Below are 23,549 nucleotides of genomic sequence, written 5' to 3' on the forward strand. Positions count from 1 at the left end.
AATGGAGGTTTCGCACAATATATTTCAAGTCATCATAAAGCTTCACATAAATGGCTAGAACTGTCTTTCTGACTGTTTAATACGATATGAGGAATTAAACATGAAAAAGTACATAGAATACACTTGTTTAATGGCCAACCATTTGATGCTTGGAAAATATCAATTCCCATCCCCAGTGCTTCCTGGCATGCCTTTTCTTGTAAAATCGGCCCCGAGACGTTGATGTTAGATGCCCTAGCCGCCATTAACCAGTCAAAAAGTATCTTGTCTAAATCATTATTTTTACATACTTTCACAAGTTTTCGATCTGTTCCCGGTTGGATAATATGGTCGAAAGTGTAGACACCGGGATGTCAAAACGTTTAGCTATATCACTTTTTTTGCCACCTTCATCAACTGCATTTAAAATTTCTAATTTTATTTTAACTTCAATCTGTTGCCGCTTTTTAGGATTAGAATTCATTTTACAGTAGTAACGTGTTGATTTCCATAACTACGTGTGGAATAAATAAACAACAGTTGAAAACTGAAAAAAAACGGAAATTGTACTACACCTAGGGATGCAAACGATACATCGATGTTTTGAAAACATCGATGTATCGTTCATGAAACATCGATGTTAGCATCGATGTTTTGAAGAGCGATACATCGCCGATGCATCGACGAAAAACTCCAAAAACATCGACATCGTTCATCATTAAAATTGCCCTAGTTTTTTTATAATATTTTGGCTATCATTTCATGAATATTTATTGAATATATAAAAAAACAATACGATACAACATTTAATTTTTAAGATACAATTTTTTTTAACTGTCTATACTTACTATAAAAACCTACATTTTTAAGTAGGTAGGTATCATAAATGTTGTAAATACTGAACTATTTGGTTGATTTCAGTATAATTTTTTTCCAGTACTTTAAGATGTGTAAAATCATTTGGAAAAAATAAATAGGTACCGTTAAAAAAATTTGTTTACATAAGAATTTTCTTTAAAGTTTTGAAAAATATAGGGAAAAAGCAGCGAGACTTTATGGACAATTTCATAGCTTGTTGTACATACAAGCTATTGATTGGTACCGATACGGTCTCGCTAGCTCTATCGAGAAAATTAATGTTACATTTTAAACCTGCACATACACTTCATGCTTTTTCCCTATTTTTTTCAATTAAAAATAAATTGTGTAAAAAAATTGTTATTTTTTAAATGATTTTGGACTTCGTAAAATACTGGGAAAAAATGATAAGGATACCAACCAAAATGGTTTAGCATTTACCTACTTTTATTTATACTTAAAAATGTAAGTTTTATAAGTATCGAAAATAAAAAGAACGTTTCTTGAAAACTAAATGTCGTCTCGCAATGATTTTTGGATAAATAGATCTCTCATGATCTGTATTATTTACAATATATTCATGAAATGATAACTAAAAACATAAAAAACAAGGGAAATTTTATTTTAAGTAAGCCTGTGTCTTAAGGCTGCAGTCTGCCCGGGCACACACACGGTGCTCAATATATCCGAGTGGGGTCTGTTTACAAAAAGCATTTAAGTGTTCGCTGAATGCCGAAAGGTACTTTTGAATTCGGATTAAGTTTTTAAACTCTGTTTTTAGTAGAGTGAAAATGGCTAAAAGGCGTGTTTTCGGAGTAATATTTAGGCATAAAACAACCGATACAGAATCTTGAAACCACTTAAGGGTAGTGCAGTACACCTTTAACTTCATTTCTTGGTCATATAATGTTACGGTCACCGCTCATACGCACGACGAGAAGACTGCGCGCCATCCCAGAGGAGACACCGCGCTAGAAGCACCAGATGCGTCGCGCTTATCATCCCGCCTCGCCGACACACATAAACGCCGAACAGACGGCCAGCTTTACATACATTTAAATTACGGACATGCCCTTTAATGTTTACCTTTACTTTTGCTAATGTTGTGAAGTTGTAGTCATTTAAATTTGTCCACAACTCTTTGAAGTTTACTGAGAGCTGGTCAAGTAGTTCATGCGGATTTTTAAGTTTTTGGTAGCAGAATTTTCTTTTAATACATGTTTTTGTTCTGCACGAGACACGACTGTAAATAGGTTGTGGATATTGTGGTCAGGAATCTGTAGTAGGTATGGTTTTTGGCTACATACTATAGCTTAAAACATTTTGGCATGTTTTTCCTGATATTTAAAAACATCGGTTAAAACATTGATGTATCGGTTGTCAGAACGATGTTTTTTGACATCGATGCTTTTTCGTTTGAACATCGATGTTCGTGATATCGATGTTTTTAAGAGCGATGTTGCATCCCTAACTACACCATAGTTAAAAATATTTGCGTGTGCGCATCTTTAACCATAGAAACGTAAAATATACTAGTTGTTCGTCTTGCCAGAGCGATGGTACGAGAGGTTTCCGCCACTAGCGCTAAATGTACCCGCCATTTTGAACAAAGTGTGGCATGTATACACGACGTGTGTTATCCATGATGCTTTGTTTATTTATTGTCTTCCGCGATGGTGCATAATATTTTAAGGTTATACGCACGTATTTTTAAGCAGTGAATCCAAAAAAATTAGTGGATGTCTTGTAGGAGATATTTATTTTTGCGTGTTTTTCAAAAGCGGCAGTTCGTTGTAAAGGGAATTTCACTATTTCAGAACAAATAAAATTCGGTATTTAAAGGTTAAAACAGCATTGTTCTTATGGCGGTTCGGCGGGACCAAAATTTTATTTCGTTGTATGGGGTTTTTCGTTAAATAGAATATTCGTTAATGGAGATTTTACTGTAGTTTCAAACACAGTTTGTTACTCATTCACATTAAGTGCTTGAATAGAATTAATTTACTTGCATTGCTGACCTGGTACTGTTCAACATTGCTGCAGGAGCCATGCACAACATTCAAGTACTTTAGTACACAACTACCTCATAGATGTGTTTTACTGTTAAGACATTTGACAGATAAATGCAAAAAATAAATTATACACATACTGTACAATGCCCTCCAGAAAATCACATAAGTAAATTTCCTTCATTTTAAGATTTTATTCAGCATACAAGAGAAATAATATTATGAATGTAGATCTCGTATAATGTGAAATATAAATATGGTTACTCTTACTCGACATTACTCAAACAAAATATACACATCTCTCTCTTTATAATGTGTGAAAATAAAATCCAGAAAATCCTCTCTTTAATATATAAATAATACTGTAGGAAAAGTTTAGAATTATTAATAACTGCATTGCTCCTGTGAGAGCAGTGCTGGATCAACTCAATCAACAACTCCTTTAACCAAAATATTGAAAAATGTTTATTAAAGACACTTAACCAAAATGATTACTCCAATATCATGAAGACAAATAAAATGACATATATGTACTATAAAGCGTAGCCAGTACAATGGACACACTACACAAAATTACTGTCACATGAAAATTAGGTGAGTTTAGAAACCAAATTTCAATAAAATTTCAATATTTTCAAAATCTCAGGGTTTTCTAAACAAAAAATCTGCCGGACTAGTTCAATTTTGGTGCAGCAGTCAAAACTATCACGGGATTTCTAGCCATTATGTTTGTGTTAATTTAGTCAAAAAGTTTTTAACTTTGCATTAATTTGGTGCTTAGCCAGTTCAGCAATTATCAGTGTGTATCAGTTAGTAAAAACAGCAAGGCATCCCTTGTATGTGCAATATTAGTGGCCTAACTGAACTGCAATCTGGCCTACCTTAGCTGCTGCAAGATATGGACCAAATATAACATACATATATATTTACATTTCTGACTCATGGAATTTCCTGCATTCAATTGCACAACGTAAATTTCACTTATTCAGCACTATTTAACTGTATTTTGGCATCAAAAAACACTTTTCACATGTCATTGGGTCAAAATTAAGCATATCCTGACACGAGAGATGCTGATTGAGTCAAAGGACTAAAACAAAACTTTTTGACATTCCAAAATCAAAATATGCGACGGGCCGCAGTGCTCCAAATATTCAAAAGAACATTTGAACGCTGCTCAATAAGACAGGGAACAATCACATGCCATGATTGATACGTCAAACTATACTTTTGCCTGTTCATAGTTTTATGTAACATGAGGTTATATATACGTAAAAATGGCTCAAATATATTAAAACATATTTAGCAATGTTTTCAAAACAAAATTAGCATCCGAAAAATATGTTTTTACAATGTAAACAAAGCAACTTTTGGCTCCATAATAGCCTCTCTCTGACGGGAACTGAACAATAAATAAAGATATAATTTTCTGTAACAGTGTACAATGAACAAGGATATTACAATAATGTACCCTTACATTTTGACATAAGGATTGGAGAAGAGGAGTTAAGATGGTCCAAAATGATTATTATGATCCTATTCCCGGGAACCCCAAGCAGTTGAAACAATGGTAAAAGTATTAAATACTTAAGCTATATGCATGGTACTTTTTAACGCAAATGACTGGTTCTCAGAAATTTACAAAAAACAAATCCACACTCAGTTTTATGTGTTATAAACATGTCATAAGCTGTACCATTATAGCTACTCAAACCATATATAATTTTAGTGTACTCATATCAAAATGAAAAAAATTGCAGTTGACTGAATACTTTAAATATCATTCCCTCATCGTGTCCCATTCTCAATATTACAATGGATATTATATCATTAATTTATTTTGTTTTATGAAAATAACTATTTTGATATCATTAATTTCTTTAAAAATACTGTATTTTACAGTAAATATCCTTTACATTTTAAATATACCAAGAACAAAATCATTATAAAATATAATTTTTATCTGGGTCCCCAAAAAAAATTAGTATTCCCTCACTTTTTTATTAACACTTGCATTGTACTTTTGAATTAGATAGTATATTGCAGTGCTTATAACATTTTGTAGTTGACAGTACTACCAATGTAACCAGATCAGCACTGTTGTATGGCGTGAAGAGATGTATTGCAGTCCAAATTATATATTTTTTTGTTTTGAAAATTCATTTTACTCAATTTCGTGAGAACTAGTCAAATACACCAATCCCTCACTTAGCACGACTAATTTGTTCCTAAAAATGTTCGTGTTAATCGAAATCGCGTATTCTGAAGCATTAGTCCCCATAAATATAAGGCTAAATTATTTAATGTGTTCCAAGATGTGTAGGGAAGTAATCTTTACATAATATAAATGCGTAGAATAATACTTGAAAATGCATATGTCATATCATTTATCTTTTTAAGCCTACCACCAAATACGTTAGATAAAGAAAACATGGCACAGTGTAACGGGAGATAAGTGGTAACATATTTACCATCAGTCAGCAGGTTGGCTTGCCCGCCCAGGCGTGACCTTCAACACGCGCGTGCGTCTGTCTGCCTGCTGTTGCAAGCAGCTGGATCCTTTGTTATTACGTTTAAAACTTAACAAAATTAAAACACTTTTATGAAATTAAGAACCGGTTTTATATAACTTTAAAACACACAGCCATATGTAAACATTTAATTTGTTATGCACACCTCTTATAAAAGCGGCTATGTAAACAAATCAGTTAACAGATAAACAGATTTAGATTTTCCCTAAAGCACAAACATAACATTAAAATACGGGTACACTCCCTATTTAACGCGGTTGTCGGGGGACATAACTTTTACCCGCGTTGTTGCATAACCGCGATGTTTCGATGTACCAAGGTCAAAAGGCATAAAACACCGCCTGTGTTCTAATAGGTCGGCAAGCACGCACAGTATAGACGGCCCGCCTTTGTGCGGACTTTGCATCCGCAGTTTCCACTAAACACGGGTGAAAAAATAAAAATAATAAATTTTAAAGATAAATATTAAATGTTGAATTGTTTTTATTTTTCCGCGTGCCGCGCACAGTTTGTCGCACGGCCTACGAGCGCGCCACACGCCGCCATACACACGTGCGGGCGTGCGGCACACAAGCTGCGGCCAGTCTCATGGTGTTAACCACGGTATCTGCTTCGTCTGAGTGTCCGTAACAAAGTAAGTGCAGTGTGTGCGGTTACACGATTCTGTGGTCAAAGTCTTCTAAAAAGAAAGGCCGTAGTGATACTTCAAACCGAATATGAATCGCAAAGTACCGAGTTTGATTGACAAAATAAAAATTCTAGATTTACTTACAGATAGCTTGTCTTTTGTAGAAGCAGGCCGCAGATACAGGAAAAAAAAAACGATTCTAGCATTCGTACAATAAAAGATAAAGAATCGTCTATCGTGTCAAGTGGTTAAACTTTATTATCCATGCTTACAGTAAATTATAAATGGTCACATGTGGGAAACAAAAATTGCGCCAATTTAATTTTAGCGCAATCAGTGACGCCGTATTAAAAACCGTGTTAAACTTTGTCTTTACTTATTTCACCAAACGCTGTGTCGAGTTGCTGAGTGTGTGTGGCTCGGATCGGCAAGTGTTATATTCCCCAGCCTCTGTTTAAAGGTCGGGAGACCGCTACACATAAACATTTCCGCTACACATAAACATTTCCGGGACTTGTTTACTACCTCACGGCAAAAGTGGTACAGTATGGTTCACGTAAATATTGGACCACTGGGAATTCCTGGGCAAAGATTAAAAATACGCTAGCCGATTTACTTTACTATTTAATCTTAAAACATTATACCAAAGTAAAAAGATGAACTTGTATAATACAATGAATTACCCAATAATATTACGTCTGTAGGTTTAAGTTGTAACAAAACATTTATATACAGATGTCCAGTAAAGTACCAATTAAGATTCTGGAGTGGAATTTTAAACACCGGACTACCTGATTTTGCCTTGTACGCAGCGACGCTGCTCAGTCAAGTGACTCATGCTCTGCCTGTGTGCTGCGTGAACACATTCCCTCCCCCACTCCCCCTGGTGTTTCTGCCCGCTCTAATCTCTACCTCTCTCCATGTTCTCGGCTCGCCTCTCCCCTACCAGCGCTTGCCGACAACCAAGCCTATCCAACATCAATCCCCAGCCGAGTCACGCTGGATAATGTCGCTGGACGGTGGGCTTTATCAGGTCCCCTGTCCGATGCTTCATTTGTGAGATAAAGCGACGTTAAGAACTAGTGTTTCAGAAAATATCACTGGGCTGGATTGGACCATAATTTGAAAACCCTACAAGATAGAGGAATAATGTACGGAGATATCTTGTTTATAATTTTACTGCGGACATTTTCTACGCCTAGGCTTTTTTCTGCCCGATGCTTAGTTTGTTAGTTACAATGCAAAATTATCCTAATCAGCTGTCAACCATTTATTCCATTATTATTATTCATTTCTGACTGGGGGACATGGTTTGACCCGCGATATACCCGATTCCGCGATCAATCGGGGCGCGATATACCGGGAGTTTACTGTATGTACAATATCTACATATACAAAACATAAAAGTTAGTTAAATATTTTCTGGGGTGAAATTAACACTATCTTGCTTTTTTTTAAAAAACGTGTCCAATTTCATCTGCTTTGGTTTCTGTACGGTACGGCCTGGTCTGCAGCCGGGCATCAACGGTACGGCCTGGTCTGCGGCCGGGCATCAACAGTACGGCCCGGTGTTTGTTTATCTGCGTGCGCATCTCTTTCCCCTCACATTCCAAACCACTCTTCCCCCCTCAAATTCCATACCTGACGTCGCGTCGTTTCCGAGATTTTTTTTAGCCTGTGGCGATTTCGTGCTAACTGAAATTTACAGACGTGCTATTCGAGACTAGGGCAGTAAAATTTACATCGTGCTAACTGAATTCGCATTAATTGAAGACGTGCTATGCGAGGGATTGGTGTACAGACTTTCCAGCAGTTTTCACTGTTTTGTTTTTTTCTAATAAATAATTAGTTCCACAAATGTAATTTTGCCTCAAAGTACAAATTTTCTTTTGTAATAAAACGTATTTCTGTTTTGAACAACTTTCTTGTACAGCAATTTTTCTTACCACTTAGAAATAAAATGATTCTACTATGGGTATTCTACACACCAGCACCAATTACTATTGAATTAGACTTGTCAGTAACCGTTACTATCCTGATGAATGCGGAAACACTTGACAGGAAGACTAGAGGTGTGTGCAAGAGGGAAACAAATGAGAAATACCCTCGTTGTAGCTCACCCTTTGGGGCACGTTGTACTCTGGGCTACGCTCATCATCTATGATTGGCTCATCGCTGCACATGATGTCGAAACAGAAACCTGGTGGAGGAGCGTAGTTGTTGTAGAGCACGCTCGTGAACAAGTCTGCTGCCTTGCCTGTGCACATGTACAATAACATGATAACTGATAAGTACTCAAGAAATACACTTACATATTACTAGTCATGTGCGAATAGCAGTTTTTTAATTTGAATAGAATATGAATACAAATAACTAGTGGTGCACCGATATGACTTTACCGATTACCGATTCGATTACCGATTATGAGAGCAATAATCGGCAGATACCGATTCAGTTACCGATTATAATGAAGAAATTTTTTTAAGTGTAATAATGCACACAAATTTTTTTATTCCCATGTGAATTTAATAACAAGATTAGGTAAAATTGAGAATACAGTTATAATAACAGTATAAAAATATATAAAATACACTATTAAGTCATTGAAAGGGGAAATTAAATTAAATTCTATTTAAATATTTGTTATTGTAAACAACTTGAACTACAGTCTAATAATTGTAATTTACAATGGGTAAGTTTTTGTTGCGGAAAACTAGCATTATTATCGACTATCAAATAAGGTTGCATCAAGAAATTACCGTTTAACAATGTAAACATGCTGCTTTATTTTGTTCACTTGAGTTTATAGAAAAATGTTTCCACACTTCACTTTTTTTTCTCCCTACTCGCCATCTCACTATAATTATATAAAAATGACTAAAAACCAATTCTAGCACATGTGATTTTATTTATGTTGACTGAATATAATTATAAAATTATAAATACTTTTTCACTTTTCACGTCACATACAAATAACAAACGGATAATGTTACCAAAGACGCCTATAACGAGTTTCTAAAACGCAGTGATAAAAACTAGAAGGTATCGAGACCACGATTTTGAACCGCTACTACGACTCGAAAAGATCGATTGTCATAGAATCCACTGCAACTGTTTGTGGTATTTTGATTGCGTGCCATCTATTTTACTTCTCTGGCTATACGTAATGTACAAGGCCACTAAACAAAAGACGAAACGTAAATAAACGTGTAAGAAAAATGCATTTTTTATTGTTTGAGGCAATGAGATTTATTAAACTTAACGAAATATCTGTAATTATGATATGACGCAGTTAGATGAATTTTGTAATATATACAAATATTACCATATTTCGTCCTAAAATGTGTAACAGAATATTACACGGTAAAAACCTACTTAATTACGCCGGGACGTAAATAATCGGCAAAGTAATCGTTAAGATAATCGCCGATTACGATTAATCGGTAAGTACCCATAATCGCCAATTACGATTCATCGGTATCCGCATCGGTGCACCACTACAAATAACCAAACTATTTCCGTATAAGAATATCAAATTTGAATAGTAAGATTTATAGTTAGAATCCCACAAATTTTTTTTTGTCACAATATGTAACAACTTTTGGAAAATTAGACAAATAATATAAAAAGAAAGATTGGTTAGGCTAAATCAGCTACAATAATTATATAGAAAATGTTTGTTACAATAATTAAATTATAAAATAATTTTTTTTTGTTTTTAAATATAAAGCTAACCTATATTTATTTGCCTTATTTTACAGAACCTGCTACTCTACATGTTGATCCAGGAAATTTTCGCGCAGATGGCAAAATACAGTAAAATCCAATTCAATCCATTTCACAAAAAACATGAATAATATTTTTTAATGCTGTACTACCAAATTAGTAATTAAATGAGCTCATATTTACATATTTAAACCCTAGTTATTCATGAGTTTTTGTTGATAATGTAGCCAGGTAATAGTACATTTGTTCAGCAATATTATAAACACCATTTCTGCTAATTTAATCTGGAATCTGAACCCATTATTTTGATTTTTTTTAAATATTTTTTTTAATGTAACACCTATTTCATCATAGATATATAAAGCATGGAAGCAAGTAACACATGCTTTTAGATTGATTGTGATTGCCAATTTATACACGGTTGAAACTACAATGTTTACATTTTTGTAATGGCCATCACTATGGAGTTCAATGTTATATGGTGTTGTCCAAGGTGCATGTAACCACGATATTTGGTGCGACGAAATGAATACATATAATATTTTGTTTCAAGTTTGAAATGACAAACATGATGTGTTTTTAATCGTTCATGAGACTTTTTTGTTACTGTTTAGCGAGACAGTAGTGAAAAAAACTTTGACTTCTTGCTGCATTTTTAAAACTTCGCTTATTGTTCATGTGTTTGATTATTGTTCATGTGTTTGATTATGAAGTCCCATTACTACAGAAAAAAAAGGGTATTTATATTGCACAATTGACATAATCTTAACAGTGAACGTTGGTATACGACAAACTCATGAGGTACGACAAGTCAAATATTCGTTATTTCAAAGTGTTAGTATTTGAGGTTGAACAAATACTAATAGTTTATTATTCTATTCAAAACTTTGAATATTTGCACAGGCCTACATTTTACATATATTATTACATAACCATTTCTTTTTTTAGTGTATTTTTTAGTTTGACCACCCAACAAGTCAAAAACAGAAGAAAGATTATAGACTTCCAGAATGAAGAAGAAGAAGAAGAAAACAAACCTAAATCACAACATGGCTAAATTGGAATAGTCAACAGTCTACTAACAGGAAGAGCCTGCTCCTGTGGCCTTAGTAGGTAGAAGACAACAGTTAACAGTTTTTACGACATGACATTGAGTCAAACCTCTTTTTCCCTAGCAGTTTAGAATTAATAACTACTGTTTTCTTTAATAACTACTGTTTTCTTTACTAAGCTTTGAGCAAGAAAAATGGACATGTAATAATTTTCTCATGAAGAAAAAAAAATTAATGAAAATGACTGCCAGTAAAAAATCACCATTGTCAATAATTATTACTGGAATAGTTTAGTCAATGTCTATTAAAACATATTGGTATCTTCAAGAAAGAAAAAAGAAACACCCACTTTCTTGGTTTTGAGATATCACAACATGAATATTTACGAACCCCTTTGCCTGTGCTATCTACAAAACCTTAACACCTTTGATTTTGGAAAATTAGTTTATTTAGACCTATTATACTTATACACCAGCTAGATATGCCAACATTGCTTCAGAAAATAACTAAAAAAACTTCAATCAACTACATGTTTCGTACAGTGTTAATGCTCTCAGCCTACAAAACTGGCCCATGGAAAATTTATGTTTTTATAATTTGAACTTACAAGTTTATGTTTATATATATATATATATATATATATATATATATATATATATATATATATATATATATATATATATATATATATATATATATATATGAAGCATTGCGTTGTGCATAATCCTCTGCACTAATCATGATCAATGCTGGTGTTTATTTTCAAGCTACACCCAGTTGCAGTATTGTTACCTTTAGACATTACATAAGGGAAACTACTTTATTTATATAAATCATGTGAAATCTTCTGTTAGTTTTATTTGCTGCCTTTCCCTAATTTATAAATAGCCTTCATACATCTACTCTGAAATTGTGTATTATGTAAGCATGGCCCAGCAAGAATATATTTCACTTGCCAAATGGCTAACAGATAGGCTTGCTCTAGGCCATCAATATTATGTATCGGGGAACAAAGACAAGCAACAGCTACGGAACAAGCGTAAGCTAGGAACACACCCAGGTTGGGGCTGGCCTCCCAAACCATCTCCGCCGTCTTGGTCATGAAGCGGTGCTGCTTGTCCTGGTAGTCCAGCCGGCCGAACAACAAGCCATCGTAGCCCAGCTGCGCGAACAGCGACGCCATCTCACGTGAGTGGCCGAACGGGTCTATCTGCCAGCCGACGTGTGGGCGGCCGCAGCTACCAAAAGTGTCATTCAGCTTCCTGTGTACAAAGCACAGCTGCTATAACTCTCTTCAATCTTATGGACCCCGCCTATATGGACACACATACGGTGTGCAGATCTGCAGGAAAAACCACACAATTTGAAAACTGCTAGAGAAATCAGAGTGGGGTCTGCTTACTAAATGAATTTAAGAATACACTGAGATCGGATGGCGGATGGGTAGTCTGTTCCTGTATTATGTTTTAAAACTTTATTTGTAGAAGAATGAAAATGGCTAACACACATCTTTTCAAAACAATTTTTAGAAATGAAACACCTGATACAGATTCTTGAAAGCACTCGAGGGACTTGCATCACAACTTAATCTAAATTTCTCCGCCATGTAATGTTATGGTTGCCACTCAAATCTCATTTGTAGTTGCCCTATGCATGATGCGAAGACTGTGCACCAGTCCACAGCCTTGTGCTTAGAGGAGATAACACGCTAGAAGCACCAGGGAGCATCACACCTACCATCCCCCCTCACTAACAGATAGATACACCCCTGACTAGGAGTGCACCTTAAGCTCGTGCATCAAGCAAGCATGCTTTTGATATATCCATACACAATGTTAATGAGAAGTTTTTACAAGTTCAGGGTACAGTTTACTAGACATCTGCGAATTGTGATTTTTCAGTTCAAATCGAATTTCAAAAAAATTCACGAGTTTCGAATTTTTTTTAATCGAATTTGAGAATATTTATTAAAATAACATAGGTCATTAAAAATTTTTAACATACCACCTTTGAAAAACTTGTCATATAATTCACAGTTTAAATCAAGTAACTAAAATTAAAGTGAGACTATTTTGAAGCAGCACAACCAGATTCTCAAAAATAAAAAAAAAATTACAAATTATCTGTGTGTAGCACTAACATAAAATCATACTAATTACTGTATTTTGTAAATTTACAGACTGGCAATCATTAGTGACTTTGAACATTTGACAGTTTTAGTTGGATATTATATAAAGTGGAACATGGCTACGCACATTATTTACAGTAAAACTTATTTCCACTTTTCATGGGGTCAAAGTAAAAATGTTTAAAAAGCGGAAAAGTGTAAATAAAGGAAAGACCATAATAAGTATCACAGATTACCTTATTTAGCATGTTTGACTCTCAAGGATAAAAATATTAATAAAAATATCACAGCATAAGGAAGTTGTACAAAAGAAAAATAACAAATTTACCGTTTTTATCACTTAAGCATCGCACATTTTATTCTAAAACCAAGTTTGAAAATTAGGGGTGAGACCGTGGGTGCTACTATTATGAGGAGAAAAAAAAAACTATTCATGGAAAGTACGTTTATTTAAAAAATAGACTTTGCGAAAAAAAAAAAGCCAAATAATTTAAATTAATGATTGATGCAACCATTTTATTCAACGTAAAAAAAAAAAAGAAACCCCGTAACAAGAACGTGATTTGTAGCTATACGCATAACGATCATGACAGAGCGTGCGCGTGCATGCAGTCTGCGAGCTATCGATATAAATCTTTGACTATGTGTGTGCGCTCTATACAGGAATACAGGAATCAAAACAACCAAACTGGCGCTGCTTACATTTTTATAAGCAGTATAAAGCGACTCCCGAGACGTTAAAGATGAAGTTTATAACTTTTAAAAACATCTTTAAAACACGATTTACACATCAGATTACTTTGTAATAGGATTAATTAAGTTAGTAAGCAGTTTTATCAGAACGAACGGCGTAAACTGCGTAAAGCAATAAGCGCGTTGTAAACAATGGGAATTTATTGCATTACATCAAATGAGGTTAAAATGGGATAGAAATAAAATGGTTCAAATAAAGGGAAAATGTAAATAACGGTAACGTAAATAAAAGGTTTCGCTGTATAATTTTTGTAAGTGGAAATTGTAATCGTCCATTTACATATCTTATAAACAAGGGTGGGGGGGATGTCTTATATTAGTGTATCCGGGCCAGATTTTGCAAGTCGAATTATTGTAAAATGAATTTGATTCGAATTGACGAATCGAATATCAAAAAATTTGAACTCGAATTCGGAAATTTCGAATATTCGTAGAACCCTACAGTTTACACTCAATGACCAATGACCATGCACAGAAATGATAAAGGCAGGATACTCTCTGAAGTGTCCATCAAATAGATGGTTATAAATTCTGTGCTTACAAACTATGAGTCATTCAGAAGGTCAGTTTAACATTCTTGTCACTAAGACTGAATGAATGAACAAATGAGCATTTTAACACCATATTGTAGACATATCTAAAGATGTAATTAATGTGGAAACAAAGTTCTCCAAGAACACTACAAACGTACTGTTCATCAATGTTTTCTACTACCAAAATTTCTGGAGCTAACCTGATCAAAAATTGAACACGGATTGCCAAACCCATAACACCAAAGATCAGTTTATGTAGAGGATAATTATAATTTGGCTGATTAAAATTATTTTTGTAGTAATGCAAATGATTACAAGTACAGTAGAACCCTGTTATAATGTTCCTGCATATAATGTTTTCCTGCTTATAATGTCATATTTTTAAAGTCCCAATATTTCCCCCATAAGGACAATGTATTTATTTCCTGCATATAACGTTCATAAATAGTGTAATTTCCTGCTTATAATGTTTGGTTTCTAACATTCAATAAATAGGGAAAAAATGTTTTAAAACCAAATTATTCCAACACTTACGATAAAAAGTTTCCATTATGTATGTTTATGTTTACAGTCACTGCCATACAATACAAGAAGTTTGTTAAAATACAATTTTATGCAATATACTGAAGGTACACAATGTTCATAGTTACGTGTCAGTTGGCACCCTTAGTCAACTCTTCTCTTCCTTGCCATTCCAGTGGGTATTCAGATGCACGTACATAGTCCTACGATATTTAAGTTGCCAACCATTGAGCGAGGGCATAACTGAAAGTGTTTTCTATTTACAAATATTTTTTTTTTCTCATTCATACGTAGGAATCCCAAAATTAAACATTTTCAGGTGGCGAAGGAGTAGACGTTCTCACTCTTAATGTTGTCATCATGAATCGTGAGACAATTTTACAAAAAATGTGGCAGTGTATCTTTAAAGACAAACAAAATTTAACCAGGGAACAAGACGAAGTTGAAAAATTGTTGGCTTGTTTCAGAAAATTCATGTATCAAGTATACTATCTTTGGTTTTAACATTAAAGTTGTTTACATAGCTTTGTGAGTCCATTGGTACAAAGCTTGAACATTGTTAAGTGCTAAATTGAGATTTCCTGCTTATAACGTTTTCCTGCTTATAATGTTTTTTTCTTGTGCTCCCTTGAAAAACATTATAACAGGGTTATACTGTACCAGTATGACTGATTCCAATAATTTCTGACTTTGTTAACCAAACAATAATTTTCTTTCAACTAAAAAAATATAAAAATGTAATAGTTTTACCAAACCTAAATATTTTATTTTTTCAAAAGCCCTTGCATTTTAACTGATATGGTCAGTACGGACTTCTAGCAAATCAAATAATTATTTTAATATTATCATCAGCACAGGAAGAAATTTTTATTTTGTAATACAATTCTATTGGTCTAGAAAACAGTTTTTTGCACATACACAATTACTGTAGAATTCTAAATTATTTTGCATCTATAAATTATCATTTTTCACTATTTTTAATAAAATTAAAACATGGCTCATTGATTGTTTATAAATATAAATATTTTATATATAAATATTATATATATATATATATATATATATATATATATATATATATATATATATATAAACTTCCATTCCAACCCTAGAATGAACTAAGAGGATATAATCATGTGGTATAGTTTTGAATGAACCGTTCGATGTACCCTTGGTGGTACAGCTCTTTATTTCTAATATCATTCATAAGTCATAATTTAAAAAAAATTTAGGTTTTCCTAAAATGATAAAAACCAAAGTTCTTACAGTTTTAAGACAACCAAATTTTTATGACTAATACACCACTAATAAAAATTTGTGTGAGAAAAGCTACATACAATAATTAATTCAAAACTGGATACCAAGAGTTTTCATTCACTAATTTTCTCAAAACTATTGAACGAAAAGTATGTAGTTGATTTGATGTAACCTTTTATAAAAAAACTATAGATAGTTATGAAACTATTGAAAACCATGATCAAATTCACGAAATGATATAGCGAGTCTGTCCCCTGTCGGGTGGTTGTCGGGGCGGACGCACTCGCCTCAGCCCCCAGGTGAACTGGTCGACGATGGACTGGTAGTGCGTGGTGGCCTCGTCGTTCATGCTCCACGCCCCGCCGATGAACTCGAGCTGCCCCGAGTTGACCAGGTTCCTCACCTGGTGCCGGAGCATGTCGTGCATCTCCCCCCACCACTTCCAGAAGAACGCAGTCTCCACGTAGATGAACCTGCGACACGGCCACGGAGCACCCTTGATGTCGCAGCAAGTCAATGTTGTCATCCTTATGTTTTTAGTAGGCCTGTTCGAATATCAATTTTTTAGTTCGAATCAAATACCAATACGAAACCAAATTTTTCTCAAACACGAATATTAAATTTGCATAGTAAGAATGAGAACTTGAACCCTATGAAAAAAATAAAAAAATTTCACATCATGTAGGTAAAGTCAGTTATAATAATTATACATAAAATTTTGTAAAAATATTAAATTTTTTAAAGAAAAATATTGTGCTTTTAATCATGCAACTAACCTAACAAACTCACCAACCAACAATTCATTTCAGTTTCTATTCGCCTAATTTTCCAACATCTGCTACTTTATATATTGCTACGGAAAATTTTTGTGAACCACAAAATACAGTGAACCCAATCTATTTAACGAAAAACGTGACATTTTTTTTTTAATGCTGTGTTCCCAAATTAGTAATTAAATGAGCTCATACTAACATATTCAAAACCCAGTTATTTACATATTTTCACCATCAACTGCAGCCATGTAAACTGTATTTTAGTTCAGCAATATTACAAACAAAATTTCTGCTAATTTCATCCGATATCAGAAACCATTAATTTCCGTTTTTGTTTTTGATTTTAAATTGATCTTTTGTCATAGATATATACACCAATTAAGCTGCTACTGTGTTGCATGGTGTTAGTGTGACTGTCAGTAGCTATATATGTACCTACCTACTTGGTGTAAACTAACCAAACCAACGGACTGAGCTGTGTATTTAAAGTTATTATTATAATGCTTACTTAAACAAATAACAATATGATTTACTGTAACTACAGTGTTAAAATGTAATAATGAATCATATAAGAAAATGAAGAAAAAAAAGTTATGCAGGATGGATTTGATCTCATGAACTTCCAATTACCAGCCTTGCATAATACAGCAGTGCTAAATACACCAACTTGAAGCTGTGAGTAAAATATTGGGTTATCAAAGGTGTACTCCAATTATAATGTACTTTTATAGTTGCTACTATTTTTTGTATGACTATTTAAATCTAAAAAATTTATTCCCGAGTATTTTTGCTATCACAGAGATTTATTTGGCAAACCGATACATTTTGTATGTCCTCCTGTGTTCATGAAAGAGAATATAAAATAGGTTATTGCTACCACACGCAATAGACTTCGGCACCAAGGTGACTAAACAAGTTAATTGAAAAACAACTTTGAGCAGTTAGCAATATCGTAATTGTTGAACCAAACATTGCACAATCAAAATTCCAGCCATAATAAATAATAACCATCCTAATAAATATATATTCAACTAACATGTGGGAGGCACCATCTATTAACAATCTGTTTAACTAACAGACAGCTGTTAGAATGTTTCTATTCTATATGAAAGTGTATTACATCATGCAAATATAAATCACTGTAAAGCATTATTAATAGTTATAAACTTTTATTTATAAACCAACGTAAATAAATGTAATTAACTTAATTAAATCACGTAAGAACTCCTACCTTCAATAACATTTATGCTGAACATGTTGTATACATAGATAATGACTTTTTACATTAAGACTCGTATTTATTATTACTCTTTAGAGTACAATATACACCAATCCCTCACTTAGCACCACTAATGCGTTCCTAAAAATGTTTGTGCTATTCAAAATCGCATATTCTGAACCATTAGTTTCCATAAATAGCAAGGCTAATTTATTTAATGTGTTCCAAAATTGTGTAGGAAAATATACTTTATGTAATATGAATGCGTAGAATAACACTCAACGATAAATATATCACACCATTTATCTTTATATGTCTCCCATCAAACTTTGTATGACAAATACGACACAGCGTGACGGAAGATACGTGGTTATGTACTTTATTGTCAGTCGGCTGGCTGACTTGTCCTCCCGGGCGTGACCTTCAACTCACGTCGTGTACCTTTCCAAACCATCCTTTACTGACCGGGGCAGTAAAATTAACATCACACTAAATGAATTCACGCAATCTAAAGACATGCTAAGTGAGGGATTGGTGTATTTCATTAATAAAAACTTTCAATTACTTATTTCCACATTATTATATTAGTATTCTGTGTTTGATCACGATACTGTATGAAATATTTACATGGGTCAGCTAGTATGTATTAATATGAATAAAAAATATAAATAAGCCATGTTGAAGGCTGTAACTTAACTGTTTGACAAATAGGTTTTTTCAATTAAAACCTTTTTTCAGTTGTTTAAATAATTTAATTACATATCTAAACTAAGATTTATTAGTTAAATTTTATATTCTAAAAGACAAAACTAGGTAATTATGAAGATTATTTTTTGTTTTAGTGTAGTACCTTAATTTTCAGTGTTATGTGGTGCAATGACTAATATTTTGGTGTTATTTTGGTCTTGCATTAACATTATACTAAATGGCAACTGTCATACCTCATCCTTCCCAGCCATGATAAAGCCAGATTTACATCTCAGAAAATTTTGGAATGTTGCAATGCAACGTAGTCACATGCAAGATGCAGCATTTCATATCACTCAGGTAAGAAAGGACTCAACTGAAGTGGATATTTTGTGGAAATTTAAAACAAGACGTATCTAAATTTTATTGCAGATCATGAGAAAATTATTATTATTTTTTCCAGTTTTTAATACACCAGATCATTTATTGCTCACCATCTTTGCTTAGTGTTCTTTTTTTTTACCAATCCCTTACTGCAGTAAACCTTATTCACTACCAAAAACTCAAAAACATTAAAATCTTTTTAAAAAATAATAATTTACACAAACAGAATATTAAGGCGAAGCACATGAAATAGATGCTGTTTGTATAATAATAGCTAACTGCATGAAACACTACCTCAATAGAAAGCAATATGAGATTGCTATTGCAAGAAACTGAATAATCACTTGACTAATCTGGGAGTTTCCTTGATATACACCTAAATGACAAATGGTCAATAAAAAATTTTCTAGCAGACAATTCTTGTATGCAATTGGAAGGATGGATTTAAATATATGTTTAACTTATTCTATTATTATAGGCCCAATTTTTAATACTCTTATGTACAAATATGGTAAAAAACTTGTAAAATAAAAAACCTTAAACTATACTGTTATCTAACAATTCATTTGGTTGACTTTCACTCTGATCCAACATATTTTAATTACAATTACACTGAAAAAAAATGAGTTTGAGGTTGCTCCATAAAGAATATAATGTTGTGAATAGCTTCTTGTGAAATAAAAACTTTGTCCTCCAATATCTAAATGTAAACAACTAGAGCAGATAACATTTGTAGGGCATGTACTTGATAACTAACCTCCTATCTGGGTTGCGTCTCAGTTCCTGTATCACGGAGTCCAAGATGTACTGCACTCCAGCATTCTGTGTGCTTGTGTGACCTGCAAACAGAAAACACAACTATTGTGTCACAGAACATCTCACCACACACACAGTTCAGTGTGAGAGCCAATAACATCCTCTTACCAACAAGAGATTTTTGCATTTAGCACTGCCCTTGTTCGACGTGTACCTTAATAAGACCATTAGAAAGTTAATTTTCAATGGTAAAAAAATGTAAAAAAAAAAACACATGAACATGTATCATTTAAGTATCTGAGATCACATCACTGAGCTCCAAAAAAAAAAAAGTATTGGAAATTTTTATGAAAAATAAATGTGAATTTTGGGGTGAATTGCACTTTTAATAAAAACACACAGGGAAACCTTTTTTACATTCAAAGTTGATGGTTAAAGTGACAAAAATAGTTTCAACTTTCTAGATTAGCAAATTATGCAGTTTTTTTTTTTTTTTTTGTAATTTATTAGAAAATATTTTCTTTTATTATAGCATATAAATATGCTACATGGTCTGAGAGCTTGAAATAATATTCTCAGTTATATATCACAAAATAAGTACCAGAACATTCAGTAATTGTATGCAATGCGAGCAAACCTAATAAAGATAAATTAAACCTGCTGTCCATATTGGGTATAATTGCTATTACACTAAAACATATATCAAAAGGGGGAACTGGAAGTATTTTTAAATTAAGCATTAACTGCAAATAAAAACTGTGATTGCTCATGTTCAATATCTGTGATTTTGAGCTGTTTTAGCAGTTTAAGCACTTCTTTGTATCTTCTGTAATACGGTAGGTAAATGAATAAAAGACATGTGCAAATTACATAAAAAAACAATTTTGAGTCAGTTATAAATACGTAATTCCATTAATTGTATTAACCACTATAATTAAAGCATAAAACAAAATTAAACATTAAACAAATGTTGATAATATTTGTAAAGTAATACTTTATACTAACGACCCGCCCCCGCTTCGCATGGGTGCAACATACTAATAAAGAAAATAAGACAAATTTTTAGGAGAAAAAATAAGTATAATGTTTAAATATTTATTTAAATGGTTATAAGTTTCATATTCTTATTGCTGCAAATGTACTATGCCAACAAATAAAAGTTAAGTTATTACTAGTTACAGGGTTTCATTTCAAAAGCACTAGACAAGTACCTATATCAAATTAACATTAAAAGATGCATCCTTACATATGAAGTTTCCTTTGCAACAGATACCTTACCACACCAAACCAATCAATATTTGAATTGAAGTCGTGAGGGAAAACAATAATGCTTTGTCTGTACTACTGTTAAAGCAACCAACATATTTGCTGTAAAAATTCAACATTCAAATATTATATAAGTTTTTTGTAGATATTTTTAACATTTCTTGTTACAATGTTGTGAACTATAGAAAGTGTACAAGAAAATCTGCAATGCTTAGCTGCGGATAAGGCAACAAGAAACAAAGTGAAAAACATGTTTTCATATGCACAGTTATGAGCTGTGCTGTGAAAAAACTTCAATTGTGTCTGGTTGCTTCAACATGAATGGAGCAGCTAAAAATATATAGGTTTTGAAGTAAGGTGAAATTCAAACATATATTCCTTAACTATAAAAAGGTGTTCACCAAATATAGTGAAATTTTTTTTAGTAAGGAATACAATGAGTAAGAACTATGTACCTTTATGAAAACCACTGTCGCTACAACTACAGATTCAAGGCAAGCGCTTTACACCAATGTACTGTGCTGTCACAAGAGATAGCACTGAAAGGACTATGCTAAATACTTTGTTTAAGAGTGATCTTAACATATTTTTTTCCTATGCTGACAGGGTTAATGGACAGAAAAATATTATGAAAGGGGTGTACCGACACTGAAATACAGTACAATTAGGTACTGAATTCATCTAGATAATCATTCATCAAATGCACAGATTATAAAACAGCCAGTAAATTCATTACGCATCTTAAAATATGTTTTGCAAATAAAATCCCTAAACATTAAAACTGATTGTTTTAAGAAAAGTTATACACTATTCTCTTAGCATTTCAAATCATAATATTACAAAACAAATTAAAGCAAAGGTTGCATTATTTTCCCGTTTGTTAAAAAAAATTTCTACAATAATTCACTGTAATATCAATTTAAGTTCACATAATTTTAATGTATCTGCCAATTTAAATGAATGCACATCTCAATCGTACTACCCTCGTTATGAAAACAGAACTCAAACTGTGCTAGCACCGTCATCCAGTAAGACTGGCAGACTGCCACCAGGCAGAAAAGCCGTACATAACAGTGACAGTTGTACACATACTGCCATAGTAGTACTGATCCACCGTCTTCAGCCAGCCGACGTCATCGTGGCTGTGGGCTATCAGATGCACGTTCAACTTGGCTGGGTCCAGCTTTGGGCAGGACTGTAACACAACATGCACCAGTGCTGACAATGTAGCAATCACCGGTGCTGAGAATGCAACGCATACAAGTACTGCAACACAACCAAATACTAGTGCTGAGAACGCAACAAACACCATTGCCGACAACACAACAAACCCCAGTGCTGATGATGCAATATGCACCAGTGGCTACATGTCAAAACATTTTTCAAAGCTACTAAGGTAAAATTCTTACACCACTACTTTTCCATAAATAATAAATAAAATTACGAAAAGACTTTTTTTGAACACTAAAGATGTTTCTCTATTTGTCAAAAAAACAGCATTTCTAAATTCTAACTAGTTTTCAAGAAATCACTGTTTATAACTTACATTACAATACCTGTCACTGACCTAGCTGCCACCATTTTTTTTATTATAGCCAGATTCAGATAAACGTTCTTATATATGGAGAGAATCACAAGATGAAATCTAACATTCACAACAGTCCATTCCGAGGCCGCATTTGTCCATGTTCGGTGTAAATATTACATTTTGTAATATTTTTAGAATGATGGATTCAATTAGATTAGCTACATTTACTATACGTAAAAATATTGTGGTGGTTAGTTAGGTTGGTATAGCTACATTAAAAATACTTTAAAATATTTTTAATGGTTGCTTAGATATTATCACAAAACTTAGCAACTAGTTCACACGAGTCCACTCCGAGGCCAAACAGTTCCGAGGTTTACCGAAGGGCACCAAAGTTTGCCCCTCGCACAAGCAACTTCAACAGCACATATTATAGGATGAAAACGTACAAGAAAGATGTCTATAGCATCTTTCATGGTCTTAAGTGATGGAGAAATTCAGAACTGTTGAACTACATTTAAACTACTTTTAAAGAGAGTGGATGGTTGATTAGGTGACATAAGCTACATTAAAAATACGGTGAAATTGTATGAACCTTTGGTTAGGTCAGGATAGCTACATCTTAACTTGTTAATTCCTAAACAACGATTAAAAATATTTTACAGTATTTGGTTTGGCGAGTTAAAAAGGAGTAAATGTACATTATTACTGAAATCACTGTCAATTCTTTCTTTCATAGATTTAATAGATTTTTCCATTAATATTTTAATTTTTTTTTTTTTTTTTATGATTTTTACTACAGAATTTCATTCTATAGCACTGTTTTCCCTACAATCAAACGTTTTCAGAATGCAATAGGAAATTTAAAAACACTCTTTGCCAGTACAATTAATAAACATTTCTAATACTCAAAACCACCATTTTTTTGGAAATAAAAAAATGTTTTGGTTGAGCCTCTCA

General features: G+C 33.2%; 1 protein-coding gene across 2 annotated transcripts in view; it reads right to left on the minus strand.

Annotated features, from left to right (window-relative positions):
* Nucleotides 1–23,549, minus strand: part of LOC134533120 (lysosomal alpha-mannosidase-like) — an 80,725-nt gene that overhangs the window by 51,812 nt on the left and 5,364 nt on the right. For both annotated transcript variants that reach the window (XM_063370390.1, XM_063370389.1), the window contains exons 2-6: nucleotides 22,154–22,256; nucleotides 19,797–19,878; nucleotides 16,264–16,449; nucleotides 11,840–12,045; nucleotides 8,126–8,262 (exon numbers count right to left, since the gene is read on the minus strand). In XM_063370390.1, coding sequence (XP_063226460.1) covers nucleotides 8,126–8,262; nucleotides 11,840–12,045; nucleotides 16,264–16,449; nucleotides 19,797–19,878; nucleotides 22,154–22,256 — 714 coding nt within the window. The remainder of the gene's footprint in view (nucleotides 1–8,125; nucleotides 8,263–11,839; nucleotides 12,046–16,263; nucleotides 16,450–19,796; nucleotides 19,879–22,153; nucleotides 22,257–23,549) is intronic.

The sequence above is a fragment of the Bacillus rossius genome, chromosome 6 (genome assembly GCF_032445375.1).
Source record: "Bacillus rossius redtenbacheri isolate Brsri chromosome 6, Brsri_v3, whole genome shotgun sequence".
Classification (NCBI taxonomy): Eukaryota; Metazoa; Arthropoda; class Insecta; order Phasmatodea; family Bacillidae; genus Bacillus; species Bacillus rossius.